Source organism: Balaenoptera physalus (assembly GCF_965194825.1).
Source record: "Balaenoptera physalus genome assembly, chromosome: 19".
Classification (NCBI taxonomy): Eukaryota; Metazoa; Chordata; class Mammalia; order Artiodactyla; family Balaenopteridae; genus Balaenoptera; species Balaenoptera physalus.
The window spans coordinates 11,458,543-11,479,087 of NC_138900.1; the positions used below are offsets into that span (position 1 = coordinate 11,458,543).

The window sequence follows — 20,545 nt, forward strand, 5'->3', positions numbered from 1 at the left end:
CCAGAATAAGGTACTTCACTTCTCCAAGCCTCAGTTTCCTCATCTGTAAAATGGGAATAATAGTAATAATAATAGGGTGTCATGATGATCCAATGAGTCCATATGTATGAAGTGCTTGGTACACTGCCTGCACAGCAGACTTCCTATCAGTGTTCACTATTACTGTTACTATCATTTGAAATGATCTCTGAGGCACTTCCTGGCTTGAGTGACAGTATGCCTAATGGTAAAGACCATGGACTTTCCAGAGAACAAATATGGTGTTAACATTAACATGTGTAGACTTTGCGGACACTTGTCCCCCTCAGCCTCAGTTTCCTAACTATAAAATGGAGATAGTAATCCCTTTCTCTGTAGGCCGCTGTAAGGATGAAATAAATTAATGTGTGTAAAATGTTTATACTTTATACACATAGCTCCTGACATCCAGTGATCCTTTCTCACATACCAGTTATTTTCCTGTTTTTGCCCAGAGCGGAAAGGGTCTGGCTGAGACCTTTAACCTCTGCCCTCCACCCATAGCAAAGTGGTGGTGGGGGGAACATACTTCCCCCTGTCTCTGGGCGGGTCTCTGACTCAGCTCAGGGCACCCCCCTCCCCTTGCCCAGCTCCCCAAACCGGTCGGAGCCCTTCTAAAGGGCTCATTAGAGGGGAGAGGCCCCTATCTCCATTCCCCTCTTCCTTTCAGGATTCCCAGGGTCTGGACATTATACATAGGTGACCAAGGCGCCTGGCCCTCCAGGGGGGAGGAATGGGGGCGCTGGAGACAGAGTTGGGGGGTCGTCATGCTGGGCTTTCCGAGGGTGGGGCCGGGATGGCCGGATGCCGCGGCTGCGGGCGGGGCAAGCTGGTCGCTCCCTCCTCCCTCGAGAGCTGTTGGACCTGTTGTCCCCCCTCCACTTCCGGGCTGCTGGGAAGGGGGACAGAGCAGCCTCTCTCTCCTCACTCTTCCCCAGCCACCTGTCTAGTGGGCAGAAACTGCAGCGCCGGAGCGCAGAAGGGAGCGCGCCGAAGCCTGAGCTGGTGAGGGGGCCGGGGCTTCGGTGGGGGAGGGGGCTGGAGTTCTGGAATCTAGCCCCGGGAGGAGCCGAGGGCTCAAGGCTCCTGGCTCGTCCAGAGAGGGAGACCAGGAGCCTCGACTCCTGGATCCCTCGGTGAGGCGGCAGGGGGGCCGCTCCCTTGCACAGTGGGGTCAGAGCTGAGATTACTGGGCTCCAGAGAGGACGCGGCGGAACCCGACTCCTGAGTCCGCGAAGGAGAAGGTGTTGGGGTTCCTCTAAAGTGGTCCAAGGGATTGTGCGGGGCTGCTGGGAGAGTACCAGGCTCGACACCTGGATAGCAGGGAGAGGCCGGTAGGGGGCGGACTAGGACCCCGGACTCAAATTCTGGTCAAGCCTCCGGGGGAGTGACGCCCTAGGAGCCATCGAACCCCGCCCCTAGAAACTCCAGGCCGCGCCTCCGGAATGCTCAGTCGCATCCTTTGAACTCTTAGGCCCAGCCTCCGGAGCGCTCTCCAGAGCTTTCGGGCGGGGCTCTGAGCCCTCCTGGGCCCCGCCCCCACGCTACCGGGCCACGCCTCCCGAACTCTAGGCTCCGCCCACCCGACCGGAGTCCGCAGAGGCCATGGGGACACGGAGCAGCCCGGACGAGGGGACCCTGCCGCCCGCGGTCCCCGAGTGCGACGCGGAGGTCCGATCTCAAGGGGCCGCCCAGCCCCGGGAGCTCCCCGAGGACTCCCGCGAGCAGGAGGTGCCCGAGGCCGCAGCAGAGCTTCCGAGCGGCCACGGAGCTGAGCAGCAGGCGGAGGAAGAGGAAGAAGTGGGAGAAGGCAGCAGCACGGAGAGCAGCCGCGATGCGGTGAGGCACCCGGAGGGCGAGAGCCAAGGGGGGACCCAGAGAGACAGACTCAAACGGGTGACAGAGGCACAGAGAGACAGGTATAGAAAGACCAGATAGAGACCCAGAGACAGGGAGACTGAGAGACAAAGACCCAAAAGAGTTAGAGACACTGAAAGACCAGAGACAGAGACTCAGAGAGATGGGGATAGAGACACAGACAGAAACTCAGAAACAAAAAGATGCTCAGGGAAACAGAAATAGAGACACAGAAACCTTGAGAGAGGGAGATACTCCGAGGGAGAAAGCGAAATAGCGATTCAGAGACGGAAGACAGATACTGGGTCAGGAAGATGAAGCCCAGAGAAAAGGGGGAAAGACTCAAGGAGACCCGGGGGGAGAGAAAGAGATGCAGGACCTTCGAAGAAGTGACGCCAAGAGAATGGGAACTGGATAAAGGAAAAGAAACACCATCCTTGTGTCGGCTCTGTGCCCCCTCCCCGGACTGCGAGCCCCTGGGCCACCCCACGGGGCCGAGCGGTCCCCGGACCTGCACCTTCCCCTCCTTGAATAAAAGAACTTGGTGGTAGAGTTAAACGCCGACTCAGACCCCCTGAGGGGATGTTTGGGATGGAGGACAGACCTATTTAGTGACTGCAGGGGGCGAGTCCTCCCCGATTGACCACGCCCTCTTCAACCGCAGGTGGAGGCTTCGCCTTCCGTTCAGATCCCGGCCACGCCACCCGCAGCCTCTCAGGCTGGGGAAGGGGTGCGAGGGGCGGCGCGGCGGCTTCAAGCCCAGCAGTTGGAGGCACTGACTCGCGTGGCTTTGATGGAGCAACGAGTGAAGGAGCTACAGCGTCAGAGGAAGGAACTGAGGATCCAGGTGAGGCTGCAGACCTCTTGGGAATTCTGGCCCCAACTCTTGGGGAACCCCCGCAAGGCCAGACTCCCCGTCCTTTCCAACTGCGGGAGCCCAGCTCCATCCTCTCTCCGAATCCAGGAGTTCAGATTCACAGGTCCCTCGTTCAGACCCAGGCGCCCGAGCCCCCAGCCCCCTCCTACTCAGACCCAGGCCTCTGGGTCCCAGTCCTTGTATTCTCTCCGCAGATGGAGGTGGAGGTGACCCTGCTTCGGGGTGAGCTGGCTGGGGAGCGAGTGGCCGTCTGGCGGGAGGAGGAGCAGCTCTGGGAGCTGCTGGGGCAGCAGGTGGACTCAGAAAAGGGCAGCCGAGAGCAGCACGAACAGGTCTGTTTGCCCTGCTGGGCCCTCCTCCTCAGTTTTCTTCCTTGTTGGACAGACATTCCTTGAGGTGCTTCTGGGCCCTGGGCCCTGAGGTTATCCCCATTCCCCAAACGGGGATCCTTGGGCTGGGGGCAGGGTGGGGGGAGTGGGCCTATGCCTCTTCCTGTTTCCCTCCTCCCTCCTTGGCCATGACTTTGGGGCCTGACTCACTGGTTCATCTTCCTTTGCCCCATCTCTCTTCGCTCTTTAAATGTCATATTGTGAAAGACATCAAACCAACAAAAACAGAGCAGTCAGACGGGCTGCCAGGTGGCGTGCTCCCCCGCTTCAGCTCCATTCCTGTTTCCTATCCCCCAATTGGCTTCCCTGTCCCTAGTTTTGAAAGCCAATCCCAGACATCATATTGCCTGTAAATGCTTTAGTTCTTATAGATAAGAGCTCCTTTTAAAAAACATTATCCCTATATCATCATCACACCTGAAGAATTAGTAAATTCTTAATACCGTCTCATTTCCAGTCAGTTTTCATAGGTCCTAGATTGTCTCAAAAACAGTTAACAGTTGGCTGTTTGAATCCGGTCCCCCAAAGGCCAGTATATTGTAGTTGGTGAAATGCCTTGTGTGTGTCGTTTCACCTCTAATGGTCCCTGCCTACTGTACTATTTGTTGGAGAAACCAGGTCTTCTGTTCCATGGTCAGCGTGTGACCGGTTGCATGCCTGGGGTGTCCTTGATCTCATTTCTCTTCCTGGAAGCAGGTGGTTGGTTAGATGTAGAGGCTGGGTCAGATTCAGATGTGCTGTAGTGCTTCCTGTGTGCTGGGTCAGGGGGACATTGTCTCTGGTCCTCCAGACCTCAGTGAGGTCACTCTGATCCCTTCGTAATAGTTATTTACCTAAAGGCTTTAACATCCATTGGTGGTCATTGCTTGGACCAGTTGGCACTATAGGTTGGAAAATGGTAACTTTGTAATTCTATCAAACTCTCTCTTTGCCGTTTATTGGAATATTGGAATTTCCTGGGGCTGGGTCCTGAGTCTTCATTTACTTCAAAGAGCCTATATTTCTCCCAGCCCTGATTTCTCTCTCAAAATGTAGACCTACGTGTCCCGCTTCCTAGGATACTGGTTCCTAGATGCTCCTTCCTCCCCCCAGGAGCTGGGATTCCAGACCCCAGCCCCTCCTCCCTCCAACCCAGGAGTCCAGGCGCCCAGCCCCTCCTCCCTCAGACTCAGGAGTCTGGCCCCTTCTCATTCACCTTATCCAAAGCTGACCTCAGCAACTCCCTTTTCCACACTGTCCCTGTCTCACTGTCCCTTTGGCCACCAGGTCAGAGTCCTGAGTCTCGCTCTGCGTGCCTCCTTATCTCTCACCCCAAGCCTGTCAGTCACCGTGTCCTATTCTTTGTGCTCCCTGAACCTCTCTTTCTAGTCTGTCTCCTTTACATCTGCACTGCTCAGACCTCACCTCACTCTTCTTGCTTGGAGGACTCAAGAAGGAGCTGGTCTCAAGCCCTCAAGGCCATCTCCCAGAGGGATGATTCCACACCTGGATCCTTTCAATCCTTCCATGGCTCCCCACTGCCCCGGGATAAGGGCTCCTCAGCCTGGTGGGCCAAACCGAATGTGAGCTGCACCTTGCCTGCCTTTCCACTGTCACCTCCCACCTGTGCTCCCCATCTCTTCCCTCTACCCCACCTTCTCCCTTCTTGACCAGAGTTTGTCCCTACACTTCCTGTACTTTTCAACTTCCATTCATTTGCTCCGTGCTGTTCCCCTCTATCCAAAATGCCCTTCCAGCCCCCTCTATCTCCACCGGTCTAAATACTCCCTGTTTTGTTTTGTTTTTTTCCGGCCACGCCACGCAGCATGTGGGATTTTAGTTCCCTGACCAGGGGTCGAACCCATGCCCCCTGCAATGAAGCATGGGGCCCTAACCACTGAACCACCAGGGAATTCCCAAATACTCCCTGTTTTTTTGAGGCTCACCTTAAAATCCTCACATCCAGGAAGCCTAGGATTACCCCAGTAGAAATTGCTCCCCGCGTTCTGGGTTCCCATAGTCTCTGTGTTTCACTGCCCTGATTGTCCCAGACTGTAACTGGCTGTGTCCCTTGATGGAGCCCAGGGCCCAGGTCGAACCCCCTTCTGGGTCCCCAGTATCAATCACCCAGCCTGGATATGTTTTGCATTCATTCCCTCATTCATTTTTTTTAACTTATTTAATTGAAATATAGTTGATTTACAATGTTGTGTTAATTTCTGCTGTACAGCAAAATGATTCAGTTATACGTATATATATATATTCTTTATCATATTCTTTTCCATTATGGTTTATCACAGTATGCTGAATATAGTTCTTATTGCTATATAGTAGGACCTTGTTGTTTATCGATTCTGTATATAATAGTTTGCATCTGCCAACTCCAACTCCCAATCTACCCCTCCCCCATCTCCAACCCTGGCAACCACAAGTCTGTTCTCTATGTCCGTGAGTCTGCTTCTGTTTCGTAGATTAGTTCATTTGTGTCATATTTTAGATTCCACATATAAGTGATATCATGTGGTATTTGTCTTTCTCTTTCTGACTTACTTCACTTAGTATGATCATCTCTAGTTCCATCGTGTTGCTGCAAATGGTGTTGTTTCATTTTTTTAATGGCTGAGTAATATTCCATTGTGTATATATACACCACATCTTCTTTCTCCATTCATCTGTCCCCTCATTCATTTCTTAAACAGCTGTTTACTTGACACCTGCCCTGGGTGGGCCTGCGTAAGTGTGAACTAGACAGACAGGGTCCCTGCCCTCATGGAGCCAACACCCCAGACAGGGAGGGATTTGAGGTCTGGCTGGCCTGGCCCCGGCTGGCCTCTGTTTCCCTCCCTGTGCCCAGGCTGAGGCCAAGAGCCTGGTTGTTCATTTGGGCACAGAGGCACCTGAGCCAGGAGCGGGATCGCGTGGAGGGTCTTCGCCAGAGACTCCGGGAGGCCCAGGGGCAGCTCGACTTGCAGCCGGAAGACCAGCGTGAGCGGCTTCTGCAGGGAGTGCAGGAGGTGAGGGTCCGCTGGACCCACTCAGGGACCCGGTGTCCAGGCCACTCAGGACCCAGACATCCAGGCCCTCAGTCCTCTGCTTCCCCACCCATCTAGTAGCTCGGGATCCCCAGCCCCCTAACCCCCAGGACTCGGGAATCTAGATCCCCAGCCCCCTCCTCCCTCATTGCCCAGGATTCCTGGCCCCAGCCCACTACCCTCCTGGTTCCTAGGGGTCCAGGCCTCCAGCCTTTTTGTGTTTCCCCCACAGATGAGGGAACAGCTGGATGTGGCCCAGCATGCCTACGAGGACCTGGAATTCCAGCAGCTGGAGCGAGAGAGCCAGCGAGAGGAGGAGGATTGGGACAGTCCCAGGGCCCGGGCACTGGACCCCAAGGTCCAGGAACTCCAGGCCAGCGTGCTGCAGCACAGGGTGAGTCGGGCTGGGCTAGCCCTGCCTCCCTCGCCGTTGCCCCCTGTCTCCTCTGCTCCCTTCTATGTCCTCGTGTCTCCCCTGTGTCATGTACTTCAAAATAGTAATGACAGTTGCTGACATTTATTGAGCATCTACCATGTGCTGGGCACGGTCCGAAATGTTTCACGAGTATTGAGTCATTGAATCCTTACAACGATCCTGGGAGACACGTCTTAATATTTTTTCCCATTTTATAAGTGAAGAAACTCAAGGTCAAGGTGCTCAAGTAATCTTTTCCAAGGTCGCTTCGTTCATAAAGGACAGAGCTGGGATCTGAACCCACTAGGTCTTCGCCACTGGGCTCCCTGCCTCTCAAGCCTTCATCCCAAATGATGCTTCCACTAGTCCTTTCTGGGGGCTTCACATTCAAGGGTCTGACAAGTCCCACTGGAAAAAGCGACATTTTGACTGTATTTAATACAAAGGTTCCCAGGGTTTTGGATTAGAAAGTTCTAATGTGGGTCTCCTTTCCCCGCCTCTATTTCTGCATCTTTTTCCTGTCACTGTCTCTTTTCCCATTTCTGTCTCACGGCTTCTGTCTGTTTCTGTTCTGTTTCTGTCTTGTCTCTGCATCTCTTGTCTTTTGGGGTCTGTCTTGGTTCTTCTTTTCTGTATCTCTTCTGGTTTGTCTCTGTCTTTCCCTTTCTTTCTCTCTCTGTTCTTGGCAACAGTGACTTTCTCTGGGTCTCTGTCTTCCTCGGTCTCTGGATTTTGGATCCTCCATCCCTCCAACTCACTTCAAGTCTCTTCTGGACCCCCCCAAAGGGGAGGAGGGCACCACGGAGGTTAACTCTAAGTCCCCCACCCCCTCCCAGGCACCCAAATGCCAGGGTCTCTGTTATGGGGTGGAGCAAACCCCAAGCTCTCAAGGAGGACCTGATTCTGTGGGAACCAGCCCGGGGACCCTGGGGCAGCTGAGTAACCAGGGCCCTGGGGGGTGCCCTGCAGCGCCGGATCCAGGTCTTGGAGGAGCAGCTCAAGTCACTGGGGAAGCAGATGGCAGCTGAGAGCTGGGGGCTGAGCCAGAAGAAGGAGGAGGCCCTTCAGGCCCTGACCCAGGTAAGTTCACCCCGGGCACCTGTGCTACTTTCCCCACTTCCCCCTAGGGCATCCCATTGCCTCCCTGCACCCCAGAGGTCTCCTGGCATCAGGGAGAGCTGCTGGGATGGCCCTTTCTGACCCTGAGGTGTGGCAGCCGTTGATGTCTTGCTGTCCCCTAGGAACGGAGCGGACTGCTCAAGCTCAATTGCCTTCAGGGAACCCCTGGCGGGGACTTCTCTGAGCCAGGCCAGGCCCTCACCAAGGTATGGGGATTTCATGCGCCTGTCAGCCCCCTCCTCCCTCAGACCCGGAAGTCCAGGCCCCCTGCCCCCTTCTCCCTTGGGATCCACGATTCTCAACCCCTAATCCCTTTTCCCCCTGGGACCCAGGAGGTCCAGACTCCAGGTCCTCCTCCTTAGGGAATCAGCCATCTCTGCCCGTAGTCCTCCCTCACTGAGACCACATTTCAGCTCTCTTGGGACCTTGAGCCTTTGTTTTTCCATCCAAGAAATGGGCTGGCTCTGGAGGCATGGGCCAGAGCATCCTTCCAGCGGCCAGCCACCCCACCTGTTCTCCTGCAGCTCCTGTTCACCCAGAAGACAGACCGCCAGTTGCTGGTTCTCCAGGACCCCACTGCCCACGCTACCGCCGCCACCTCTTCCTGCCTCTTCTCCGTTCACGGCTCCCTCCAGGTGCCCCCCCAATGCCTCGTCACCTTGGGTCTCGCTGGTAACTGTGGCTTTCTCTCCGGTGGGCCCGGGGAAAGGGAAGGCTGATCAAGTGGTATTAATGTTTTATCAGCCTCCAGCTTTATTATTCGTTTTCTTTCTTCTGCCTAACACCCCACCCCTCCCCTGGAGAAATGGGACTGTGCCTACCCAGGTGTAAATTTTAAAAGCCACCCAACAGGGCATAATGATAAGAAGGTCTCCTCTCCCCACCTCACTGGCCCCTGGCTCCCTCCCCAAAAGCAGGGCAGCTACTTGTTTCTTGAATATCCTTTCTTCCAGATCTTCTTAAAGCCAGGGATCCCAGCTTATTAATGGGTTAAAACATTTATTGAGTATGTTGCTACCAACTTTCTTTTTTTAATATTTATTTATTTATTTATTTTGGCTGCGCCGGGTGTTAGTTGCGGCCCGCGTGATCTTTGTTGCAGAATGTGGGATCTTTTTTAGTTGCGGCATGAGGGATCTAGTTCCCCGACCAGGGATGGAACCCAGGGATGGAACCTGGGCCCCCAGCATTGGGAGTGTGGAGTGTCACCCACTGGACCACCAAGGAAGTCCGGCTACCAACTTTTAAAATGAAATAGAGTAGACAGTGGCAGAGTGCTGCGTGTGAGGTAGGGGTGAATAGTCAATGAAAAGAGTTTTGTTTCAGTCGTGTGGATAGGGGACCAGCGCTTAGAAATTGGGAGCTCTTGTTCTATCATGTAAATGTTTTTTTCAGAAACATGTCTATTAGCTACTAGTTGGCTTTAATTTCCTAGCTTAAGACTCTGTCGTGGAGATTGTTTTCCACTGATACATTTAGAGCTGCCGCTTCCTTTTCAATGGCTCTGTAATAATGATATAAACAATAACAACCATAATGACAGTTAACATTTGTGGAGTCTTCATAGCGTGCCAGGCACTGTTTTAAATGCCTCACGTGGATTCACTCATTTAGTCTTTGCAACAGCTCTACAAGTTGGGTTCTTCTTTCCATTTTATAGATGAAGAAACTGAGGCAGAAAGGGGAAGTTTCTTAACCAGCTAGTATGTGGCAGAGCTGGGATTCGAACCCAGGCACTCTGTTTTCAGAGCCTATGCTCTGAACCACTCTGAGCTTCTGTGTGGCACACAGTTCTACGTGGAGGCACTGAGCCAGCCCTCCCTCTGAGGATAGTGATTGGAGTTTTTTTGCAGTTTAAGCAATGCTGTTACGAAGATCCACGTATGTGTGTCTTTGTACCCACAATAATAATAACAAATTAATATCAATTATTATCTAATTAATTATATTGTCTGTTATCATATTTAATTGTTTATATTGTCTAATATGATATGCAACATTATCTTATTAATTAATATGGACAATATTCATATTAATATTAATTTTAAGAGCTTAATGTAGGCCAGGGCCTGCTCAAAGCCGTCTTATGCCTTCGAGCCACATGAAATTGCTATTATTTGGAGGTGAGAAACAGTCAAATACTGACAGTTTGAAGTGCTTCAACCTAATATATATTATATTATAGTATACTAATATATCATATATTATTGTTTCATGGATATACAATTCAATAATATGTATTACATATTCATGAAATTTTATGTATATATAATTTTATTTTTTGCTCAGAAGAACCTGCAGAAGTAGGTCCTATTATTATCTGGGTAAAGGGTTAGCAGAGCTTTTGTAACTTTCTAGCTGGAAGCTTGATAAAGGTGGATTGTCAGCTGTGTTGCCAGGCAACGTGACTTAGGGTAAATATGACCCTTGTAAGTAAATCGCGTATCTGTAAATACTTGGTGGGAAGCTGGGTCCATTCCTATAGAGGTGTTACCTGAGTCATTGGCTCCTGTGTACACGGAACTTCAAAGGCCAGGTGGGCCCTATACCCACTGGCATGGATCCCATACCCACCTTGCACCTGGGTGTCACCTGGGGGCCAGACACTGACCCCTGGACACTGGTGGCCGTGCTGGGCACTCTTTTGTGTGCTTTGCATGAGGTCACTCGTTGAATCCTTGCATCAGCCGTGGCAGGGCAGCGGGACGTTGCTCACTTTACAGAGGGGGAATCTCCCTGAGAAGAGCCGTGATTTACCAAAGTCACACACCCAGCTAAGCAGCAGAGCTAGGTTTGAAGCCAGGCTGCCTGTTTCCACAGCCTGTGCCTTGCGGGAGACGAGGATTTCTCAGGGATCCTTCAGAACCTAAGTGGGCGACTGGTTAGCACCAGCTCAGAGGGAGCAACCAGGGATACACGAGGAGCCCAGGGAGTGTTTATTTACTCAGCCAGATAAACAGTAAACAAGTGGGTAAATGAATGCAGGGATTAACAAATGACTCCTCCTTGCCCCTTCCTCTCTCTCCCTCCAAGTCCTAGTAAATCCTTCTCAAATTCTACACCTTCTTGCCAGGATCATGTGATGACTAAGAGTACCGACTCTGCTTGGGTGCCAGTACCTGTTCTGCCACTTCCTAGCTGGCTGACCTTAGATACAGCTCTGTGCCTCAAGTTACTTAGCTGCAAAATGGGAATAATAACAGCATTCATTGGTTAATGTATTAAAACTCTTAGTGTGATGCCTGGCACATAACAGGTGCTCAGTAAATGTGGGCACCTGTTACTCTGATTAGAGTTATATTGATTGGTATTATTATAATTATTATCATTCTTATTCCACCCACTTCCACCCTCATCTCTGGTTTTAGTGACCCTATACCAATCTCCTCACTGATTTTCTCTATTTTAGTTTTTGTCTCCCAATAATTTATTCTGCAAACAACAGCCAGAGTGATCTTCATCCCTCCTACTTCAGCTCTTCCCACCAAAAGCCTTCCATGATTCCCCCAGTCTCCTCACCGTGGCCCACAAGTCCCTGTGTGGTCTGACCCCTGCCCACCTCTCACCATCCCCCTCCCTGTACTGACAGCTCAGCTGCAGGAGCACTGACCCACCAGCACTCCATACTTGTTCCTCCCTCAGGGCCTTTGCACTTGCTGATCCTGCCACCTGGAACACCCTTCCCCTCAGTCTCCCCTGGCCAACTCTTTTTTTTTTTGGCCCTGCCACAGGGCTTGTGGGATCTTAGTTCCCTGACCAGGGTTCGAACCCAGGCCCTTGGCAATGAAAGCCCGGAGTCCTAACCACTGGACTGCCAGGGAATTTCCCCTGGCCAGCTCTTATCTTTTGGGACTTAGGTTCAGTGTTCAGAAGGCTGTTCCTGGTCTTTCAGTTGGAAGGTGATCCTTTTTTTTTTTTAACATCTTTATTGGAGTATAATTGCTTTACAATGGTGTGTTAGTTTCTGCTTTATGTGATCCTTTTTTATATCACCCTTTTATAACACACTCTTTACTCACAGCAATTTCTGATGATACACTTATTTGTACAATGGCTCATTCAGTTCCTACAATGTCAGCGCCATGGAGACAAGGCTTGGGTCTCTCTTACCCACCTTTTCCCTCAGTGCCAACAATCTAAGGTCTCTCAGCTGGGGAGTGCTGGGAATATCAGTTGAAGGAAGGAAAGAGTGAAGAACCACAGGAACTTGGGACTCGGTTTCCTCTTTGTGCAGCAGAGCGAAACTTTCCCGACTCCCAGGGCTTTTATAAGCTTAAATGGGTCTGCCGAGTGCCAAGTACACTGTTAGGCACTTGATAAATATTGGTCACTATTCTAAAAAACATTTTAAGATAATACGAATCTAGAAAATCACATCCAGGGGGTCCCTGGAGGTCCAGTGGTTAGGACTCCGAGCTTCTACTGGAGGGGAACTGAGATCCCACGTGCCGGGTGGTGCAGCCAAAAAAAAAAAAAGAGGGACTTGCCTTCATTAATTATTTGGTTATCCAGGGATATGGTTTTTGTAAGAAATGCAGGGAAAACGCTTGATGGTTTCAGTTCATTCTCCTGTCTTCAGAATAAAGGGTTGGTTCTCCTGCGTCCTCCAAGGTGACCAATTCAATTTTTCTTTTAGTATTATTAATGACTTGTGGATTACATATATTTGAGCAGTGAGTACCCCTACTGGTGTTCAAATTATGCAACTTATTTATTTTTATTATCCAGGCAGAGTTTTTGCTGTTTTTTTCTTTAAGAAGTGATTTCAGTTTTCTGTCTTTATTACTCTCAAATAATTTTGTTTTCATTTTTTGGTAGTTTTTTTATTTTGAAATAATTTAAGACTTACAGAAATTGCAGGAATAGTAGAAAGAATTCCTGCATACCCGTCACCCAGATTCTGTGATTAACATTTTACCACATTTGACATTTGCTTTATTATTCTCTCTCTGTACACACCCACCCACATACACACACACAGTTTATTCTTCTTTTCTGAAGCATGATTCCCCTTTACCCCTAAATACTTCTACTTTTATTACCTAAGGTCAAGGCCATTCTCGTACATAACAACAGTACAGCAATCACATTCAGGAAGCTACCATTGAGACAATATTATTCAAGTTCACAGATGTGATTCGTATTTTTGCCAGTTGTCCCACAAATGTGTTTTTTTTTTTTTAAGCAAAAAACAAAAAAAGAAAAAAAAACTTTTTTCTGATCTAGGAACACAGGTTGCATTTGGTTATCATGTTTATTATTATTTTTTTTTAAACGAATATTCCTTTTGTTCCAAGTCCAAAGGTCATGGGAGGATATTCAGAGAAAAGACCTTTCCCACCATTGTTTTCATCCACAGGGTTCACCTCCAGGGGTGGCCAGGGTTATTAGTGTCTCCCGTCTTCCCAGAGATACTCTGTATTTAAACAGTCATGTATATACTTTCCCCCTCTTTTTATGGGTAGGTGGTATTCTCTTTGCACTGTTCCGTACTTGCTTTTATCTTGGATGTTATTTTCTGTCTGATATAAACAGCATTCTCCGCCTTTTTATACGCTTTGGAGTTTTCCTCCAAGTGGATGATTCCTGGTTTATCCTTGCCTCCTTTTGATGGGCACTTAGGTGGTCCCCAGGCATCTGTGGGGATTAACCTTGAAATCAGGTCATTTTGCATATGTCTGAGTGTCTCCACAGATATAGTCCTAGAAGTGGAATTGGGGCTCAAAGTACCTATGCATTTGTTATTTTGATTTTCTTTTCTGTTTTTGTTTGTTTGTTTTTCTTTTTTTTCATTGACTTTAAAAAAAGAGCCAAACTGGCCTCCATAAAGGTTGTTCCAATAAAACGGCCCCCAGCATTGTGGGAGCGCACCTGGGTTTCGCACACTCCCACCAACACAGCGGGCTTTTGGGGTTTTTTTTAACAGTTTTATCAAGATATATAGTTCACCTATGCTACAATTCACCCGTTTAAAGCATACAATTCAGGGGTTTTTAGTATAGTCACCGAGTTGTGCAACCATCACCACAATCAATTTGAGACCATATTCATTATCCCTAAAGAAACCTCATACCCTTTAGCCATCACCCCTCAATTCCCCTCTCCTCCCAGTCCCTGGAAACTGCTAACCCACTTCCTGTCTCCCTGGATCGGCCCATTCTGGATGTTACACTGTGTGGTCCTTTGTGACTGGCTGCTTTCACTCAGCATCACGTTTACAGTGGCTTTTTGATCTGTGCCAGTGAGATGGTGGTTTTACTTGGCGGTTCTCCAGCTTCATGGTGGAGGCTGAGCATCTTTTCCTGTGTGCGTGGGCTTCGTGTGTTTTCAGGGCTCCATTGGCCTCCAGAGGACTGGAAGCCTGCCCCGGAAGAGGGGAGAGAGAGTGAGCCAGAGGGGATCCCCTCGGCCTCTGTCCTTCTTTTGTACTGGTGAGTACGTACCCCTTCCCCGCGTGTGCTCTTCCCCATTAACCACCCTCCTGCAGCACAGGATGGAGGAACCTGGGTGCCTCTGCTGGGGGAGAGGTGGAGGGGTTTAGACAAGGGAGCGTCCCAGCCCCCCAGCCCTTCTCCCCGCAGGAGCCCTGGAGGCCTCGGCCCTCCCGCCAGCAGCCGGAGACTCCGGGAGACACCCCCTCTATCAGCTGCTGAACTGCGGCCCCAGAAATATGTGAGACATCAGGGAGAAGGTGGGGAGATGGGGGGAAGAGGCCGGGCTGCTGTAACCTGCCCCGTCTCTGTTCTCTGCTCCCAGTTGTGGGGCCCTCCACCCGGACATCGCCCGCATGGAACAGCTCCTGCAGCAGGCTGTGGCAGAGAGGGAGCGGCTGCTCCAGGCCAGGGTGAGACGGCAGCCCCTCGCTCCCCCCTCAGCCCCAGGATCCAGACCCCCGGCCCCTCCTCCCTCAGCCCCAGGATCCAGACCCCCGGCCCCTCGTCCCTCAGTCCCAGGATCCAGGCCCCCGGCCCCTCCCCACTCAGCCCCAGGATCCAGACCCCCGGCCCCTCCCCCCTCAGTCCCAGGACCCAGGCCCCCGGCCCCTCCCCCCTCAGACCCAGGATCCAGGCCCCTGGCCCCTCCTCCCTCAGGACCCAGGAACCCAGTACGTGTCCCCCACTTATTATTGGTTAGCATTCTCGTTGATGCTTTCTTTCTGCACTCACAGGAAGGGACCAGAAGGAGCACGGAAGGTGCCTCAGACCCCCCTGTACCTGCCATCATGGTCAGTCCCGCCCCTAACCCTCCCCCACCACTACTCCCCTGGTCTGTCTTGCCACCCTGGCCTCTGCCCTGTCTTATCTCACCCTATCGCCTCCTCCAACGGCACAGGAAAGTATCCTGGGCTTGGCAAGTGGAAGGGGAACTCGAAAGGCCTAGTTCCTGTTCCCATCAGAGCCGTCTGTATCCATGGCGTGTCCTCGGGTGACATGCTCCATTCTCTGTGCCTGGATTCCCTCTTCTGTAAGTGGGTGCCTGTGTCAGAGAGTCAGCAGTTGCTGCAGAATGAGGGTAACCACGTGCTGGGGCTTTTAAATATTATTTGAATTTTTTGTTTTATTTATTTGATTCTTTTTAAAAACTTCTGATTATAGAAATATGCAAGCATATTCAAAGGTAGATTAGATTAATAAACCTCCCTGTACCCACCCACCATGCGGCTCTAGTGATCATCAATATTGAATCTTGTTTTACTTACCAACTTTGTTATACTGAATCCTCACCTACTTCCCACTCTGCAGTGGAATATTCTAAAGCAAATTCCAGATATTGTACCATTTCATCCATATCTCACTATGTATCTCCAATAGATGTTTTTTTTTAACATAACAAAAATTCCACTGTCATAGTTTATGAGATTATTATTTTTTTATTTTTTATTTTTATTTTTATTTTTTTTTATGAGATTATTAATAATTCTGCAACTTTCTGATACATGATCCGTATTCGCATTTCCCTAATTGTCTCCAAAATGTCTTTTTATAGTTGGTTATTTGAATCTGGATCCAAACAAAGCACGCACACTGCATTTAGTTAAAACGTCTTTTAAATCCCTGAGATAGAATCCTCCCTCCCTGCTTTAAAAAATGCCATTAATTTGTGGGAAAAGTCACTTATCCTGTAGAATTTCTCACACTCTGGATTTAGCTGACAGCTCCTTATTAAAATTTTATTTCTACCTACACTAAGAACATGAATACTTTTTGTTATAACAGACACTTCAGAATTTGGGAAAGTGAAGTTCCCCTCACCTTACCTGCAGAAGTGCAGGTGTTTTCTATCGCGGAGAAGCGTTCAAATCTTTTTTTTTAATACTTTCCTACATACACCGATCAAACCATATTTGGTGAATTTATTTTCCTTGTAATCGAGCACATCATTCCCAACCTGCTTTTGGTTCTCTCAACCATTTGGCCTTTTCTTATTCATTTCAACCCAGTATTTACGGAGGGCCTACTGCGTGGTCGGCCCTGGGTTATATAGCAGTGACCAAAGTGACAATCCCTGCCCTTGGAGAAGCTGGCGTTTAGCAGGGGAGAGAGACAAAAAGCAGCATCAATAAGTAAAATAAGTAGCACGTCAGGTGCTGATAAGAGTTCGGGAATAAAATAAATTGGGAAGGGCAGTGGAGCCTTCTGGGTTGTCGCGCATAAGCTCTACCTCATTAAAAATGAAGCACTCCTGCTGTGTACCATCATCATTTATTAAACGGTTCCCTGTTGACTGCATTGGCACCCCCGCCACCCCCGCCCCCTTACAGCTCAAGCTGCCTTCTTGTGCCCGTGAGCAAGTGTGCCTCTGGGATTCGCACCTGGAAGTGGAATCACCAGGTCGGGGAGCCTGACAGCAGCGAGCTTATCCAGGAAACAGCCCCATGTGGAGGGTGCTGTGATAACCGCCGAGTTTCAGTGTAGGGAAACTGAGGCTCCGAGAGGGGCAGGCGTTCCACGGAGGTGACACGGGTGGGCAGTGGGGGAGCTGACAGTCCCAAGCCCATCCCTGCTATCCTGGATTGGGACCCGGCTCCACCACATCCTACCTGGGTGACCTTGGTGAGTCACTTCCTCTCCAGAAGCCTCAGTTTCCTCGTCTGTCAAATGGGGGCAATAATGGGTTGTTTTGGAGAGGCAACAAGGTGATCACTTGGCACAGTGCCGGCCACAGAGTGGGACCTTCCATACGTGGTGATCGGTAGTGTTACTGTGTGGATTTGGTGAGATGACCCAGTGGGTGCCCTTTTAACCACCCCTTCCCCTCCTGTGCATTCCCCGGCTCCTCCCCATTTCCCCTCCTCCTCATTCTCCCCTGTCTCCGTCCAATGAGTCTCACCTCTGTTTCTCATCCCTTCTTGCTTTGGCCTTGCTTCAGTGTTTTCAGCCCTTGATACTCAAGAGTGTGGTCCATGGCCCAGCAGCTTCGGCGTCCCTGTTCCCCGGGAGCTTGTTAGACGTGCAGAACCTCACCCTCACCCCAGACCCCCCACCCCGGAATGACTGAATCCCAGTCTGCATTTTAACAAAATCCCTAGGGGGTCCCCTTGCATGCTGAAGTCTGAGGCCTCAGTTTGACCACGGGGATCATACCATTCTTTGCAGGGATCATTTGGGAAGAATAGGTATGATCAGGCTGGGCCTTGTAACAGTAGACACTTTGATCACCTTCATTCTTCTCCCCTTTATGGCCTCCTGAGATGACACTCTGCCCGGGGAGTCCTGGCTCGTCAGCTCTGGCTGTGTGACTTGGGCCTAGTGACTTCACCTCTCGGAGTCTTGGTTTCCACATCTGTAAAATGGGGACAATGATGTACTTACCGCTTGAAGAGAGTTTGAGAGGACACAGAGATTATACCTATAAAGTGTTTTTTTTAGCACAGGTAATAATCACTAATTTCATCACAACAAGAATAATAACAACAATAATAATAATAATGGAAACGGTGCTCTCATTTATTGATCACTCACTATCTGGTCCCTGTTTTACAGAGACGGTAGATGAGGGTCCCACCGGGGTCCATCACTTCTCTAACACGTCTCTGGTGTTTCAGGGTAAGCGCTAGGGTCAGGAAGACCTGAGTTTGCCACCCAGCTCTGCCACTTAGAAGCTCTGTGTGACCTCGGGTGGATTATTTTCTCTCTGTGCTTCAGTGTGTTCATCTGAAAAATGGGGCTCATAGTAGCCCTGACCCAAGGGTGGCCGTGGGGAGTCAAGGAATGGATGCTGGTAAAGCCCTGGGCAGAGTGTCAGTTAATCAGTTTAGTTGTTGGAAATATCATCTTGATCGTCATTGTTAATGAAAGGCTGTGCCGGGCCTTACACTTGAGGTACTCTGACCGGCTCCCCTTGGGGGCGGGCGTCCAGGCTGCAGGACCCGCCCCCCTCCCCACCATGAAGTCACTGCCCCCTTCTCTTGCTTTCCCAGGCCCCGCCCACAGCCCCATCCCGCCCTCCTGGTCCTCGGGTCTTGGATCTCCGGCAACACCTGGAACGCTGGGGCCACAACCCGGAAGGCTGCCCGCACATACGGGTGTCCGGGGGCTGCTGCCGCGGGCCCCTGGTGAAGATGGGAGGCCGCATCAAGACCTGGAGGAAGCGGTGGTTCTGCTTTGACCGCCAGGCCCGCCGCCTGGCCTACTACACGGGTAAGCCCAGCCTGGCTGCCTTGGGCCCCGGGCCCCCAGGACCCTGGAAGAAACCACAACAGACTTTCACCCCAGAAACCTAGGGGTCCCACCCTCAGCCCCCTTCTCTCTTAGGCCCACGAGTCTGGATCCCCAGCCCCTTTCCCCTTTAGTGACCCAGCCCTCTTCAGTAACATGGGTAACAGTTTTGTACCACCCTGGCTCCCCAGACCCCATTTTCCTAAGATACCCTAGAGGAGCATTGTCAGTGCCCAGCCCCCAAATCTAGGGTTCCAGGCCCCTCCTCCTTCCTCCCTAGGAGAATCAATGATGCTGAATCTCTCCTTGAGTCCCTGCCCTTCTCAGGGGCCAAGGCACTAGAGGACCTAGGATTCCAGCTCCCCAGACCTCATTCTCCGGTCTTGTCCAGTCACCACACCAGTCTCCCACCTAGTCTCCCGTCAACATGCACTCACCTCCCAACCACAGTACTTTAGGGACCTACAGACTCTGTCACCATGTTCCTCACCCCAACCCCAGTCTCGGGACTTGGGCCCAGTGACTCCCCTGCTCCCCCCACCATACACACCTCTCACTGGCTCTGTTTCTCCCTCACCTCCCTCCATCAGACAAAGAAGAGACCAAGCTCAAAGGCGTCATCTACTTCCAGGCCATTGAGGAAGTCTACTACGACCACTTACGCTGTGCCTTCAAGGTGAAGCCCCTGCTTGGTGCTGCTCTGCCCTCCTGGTTGGAGCCCCGGCTGTCAAGCCTGATCTTATCCCTGGGAAAGGCCACCCACAGCCCCTACTCTATCCAGCACAGGAAACCAACAGATCATTTCACTGCACGGACCAAAAATTAAGAGCTCAATCTCTGCCTGTCAGCCCACTGATATTTTTCTTGGAACAAAAGTTTTAGAGCAGAAATTTGGCAAACGCAGATGCCAAGTTGAGAATAAATGTCTGAATTGGGCAGGGTGAGGACTGAGGCAGCCTGGGAGCATCTAAAGGAGACGATCACTCGTTAGCATCTGCCCATCATTGCCAAATGGTGATGGGCCCCATGGTGTCATATCATATTTATTTTTCCCCAGAGAACGCAGGAATTGGAACTTTTATAAAAATAAAAGTGCAGTGCCAGAAACTGATACAATGTTTAGAAAGCTCTGGAGAGCAACTGTGGCTTTTTAGAGCTTAGGCTGGAATCCGAGCTGTGGGACATCAGGAAAGTGACTTCCGTTCTCCAGCCTTAGTTTTCTCACCTTCAGAATGGGCAATCTTCAGCCCATTTCTTCAGAGTTGAGGTTAGAAACAGATCATGGACGTAAAGGATTTACCTAATTCAGGGTTGGCAAGTAGGTACTCAATAAATAGGTTGTAGACACTAGGTTTTTCCCAGTTACAAACCAGGGGGACCTAGATTTTGGGGGGAGGGGAAATTTGAATGTCTATTTCTAATATAGGAGAAGGTAGGCTGGGGGATTGGGACATGGGTCCGTCCTCTTTTTAAATTCCTCTTGCTGCCATAATTCTAAGCGCCTTCCTGTGTTAATTCATTTAATCCTCATAACCCAACGAAGTAGGTAGCATCATTTAGGAAGTCAGATGGGGAAACATTCAGGGAGTCTAAATAACTTGCCCAACCCCACAAAGCCTATAAATAGCAAGGCTGGGATTCCAACTAGGGTGGACTCATAACCATCTCCACTCCGCTTCTTATTCCAGAGCCCGAACCCTCGCCTAACGTTCTGTGTCAAAACCTACGAACGCCTTTTCTACATGGCGGCGCCAAACCCAGAGGCCATGCGCATCTGGATGGACGTCATCGTGACAGCGGCGGACGAGAACCACGCCCCCTGAGTGAACATACCCTCTCAGGGGGACGTCCCAGCGAGGCTCTGCCCCGCACGCGCTGCCTCGAAGCCACGCCCACTGCTGGAAATCCTGGGCCAGCCCCGTTGGAACTCTCCCGGGAATGTTGTGGGCTCGGCGGCTCGGCAGGTCTGAGCTGCGCAGTTCTGGGCTGCAGGTGTCTTCCCCGGACGGGAAGCCAGCCCCTGAGGCTCTGCCCCGGGTGGGAGGAAGGTTGCGGGGGCGGGAAGGAACTATTTATTGGTGCTCCTGTGATACCGAATTAAACTTGGAGGAAAAACAGTGGTTACTGCTGAGATTCCCAGCACAGGCGTACGGGGCCCCTCGACCCCTAGGCAAGACATCTGAGTTACGGGTACCTCGGAG

General features: G+C 50.9%; 2 protein-coding genes across 2 annotated transcripts in view; one reads left to right on the plus strand and one right to left on the minus strand.

Annotated features, from left to right (window-relative positions):
- Positions 1 to 20,545, minus strand: part of SRRM5 (serine/arginine repetitive matrix 5) — a gene marked incomplete at its 3' end in the record, with an annotated part of 172,816 nt that overhangs the window by 111,322 nt on the left and 40,949 nt on the right.
- PHLDB3 (pleckstrin homology like domain family B member 3) lies at positions 892 to 20,464 on the plus strand. Its single transcript, XM_082438879.1, has 16 exons — positions 892 to 1,023; positions 1,493 to 1,857; positions 2,540 to 2,722; positions 2,947 to 3,084; positions 6,012 to 6,134; positions 6,385 to 6,546; positions 7,537 to 7,647; positions 7,809 to 7,892; positions 8,211 to 8,321; positions 14,018 to 14,117; positions 14,268 to 14,358; positions 14,443 to 14,530; positions 14,855 to 14,911; positions 18,107 to 18,326; positions 18,935 to 19,020; positions 20,033 to 20,464. Exons 2-16 carry the CDS (start codon positions 1,624 to 1,626, stop codon positions 20,165 to 20,167), a joined length of 1,923 nt encoding a protein of 640 aa, XP_082295005.1. The 5' UTR covers positions 892 to 1,023; positions 1,493 to 1,623; the 3' UTR covers positions 20,168 to 20,464.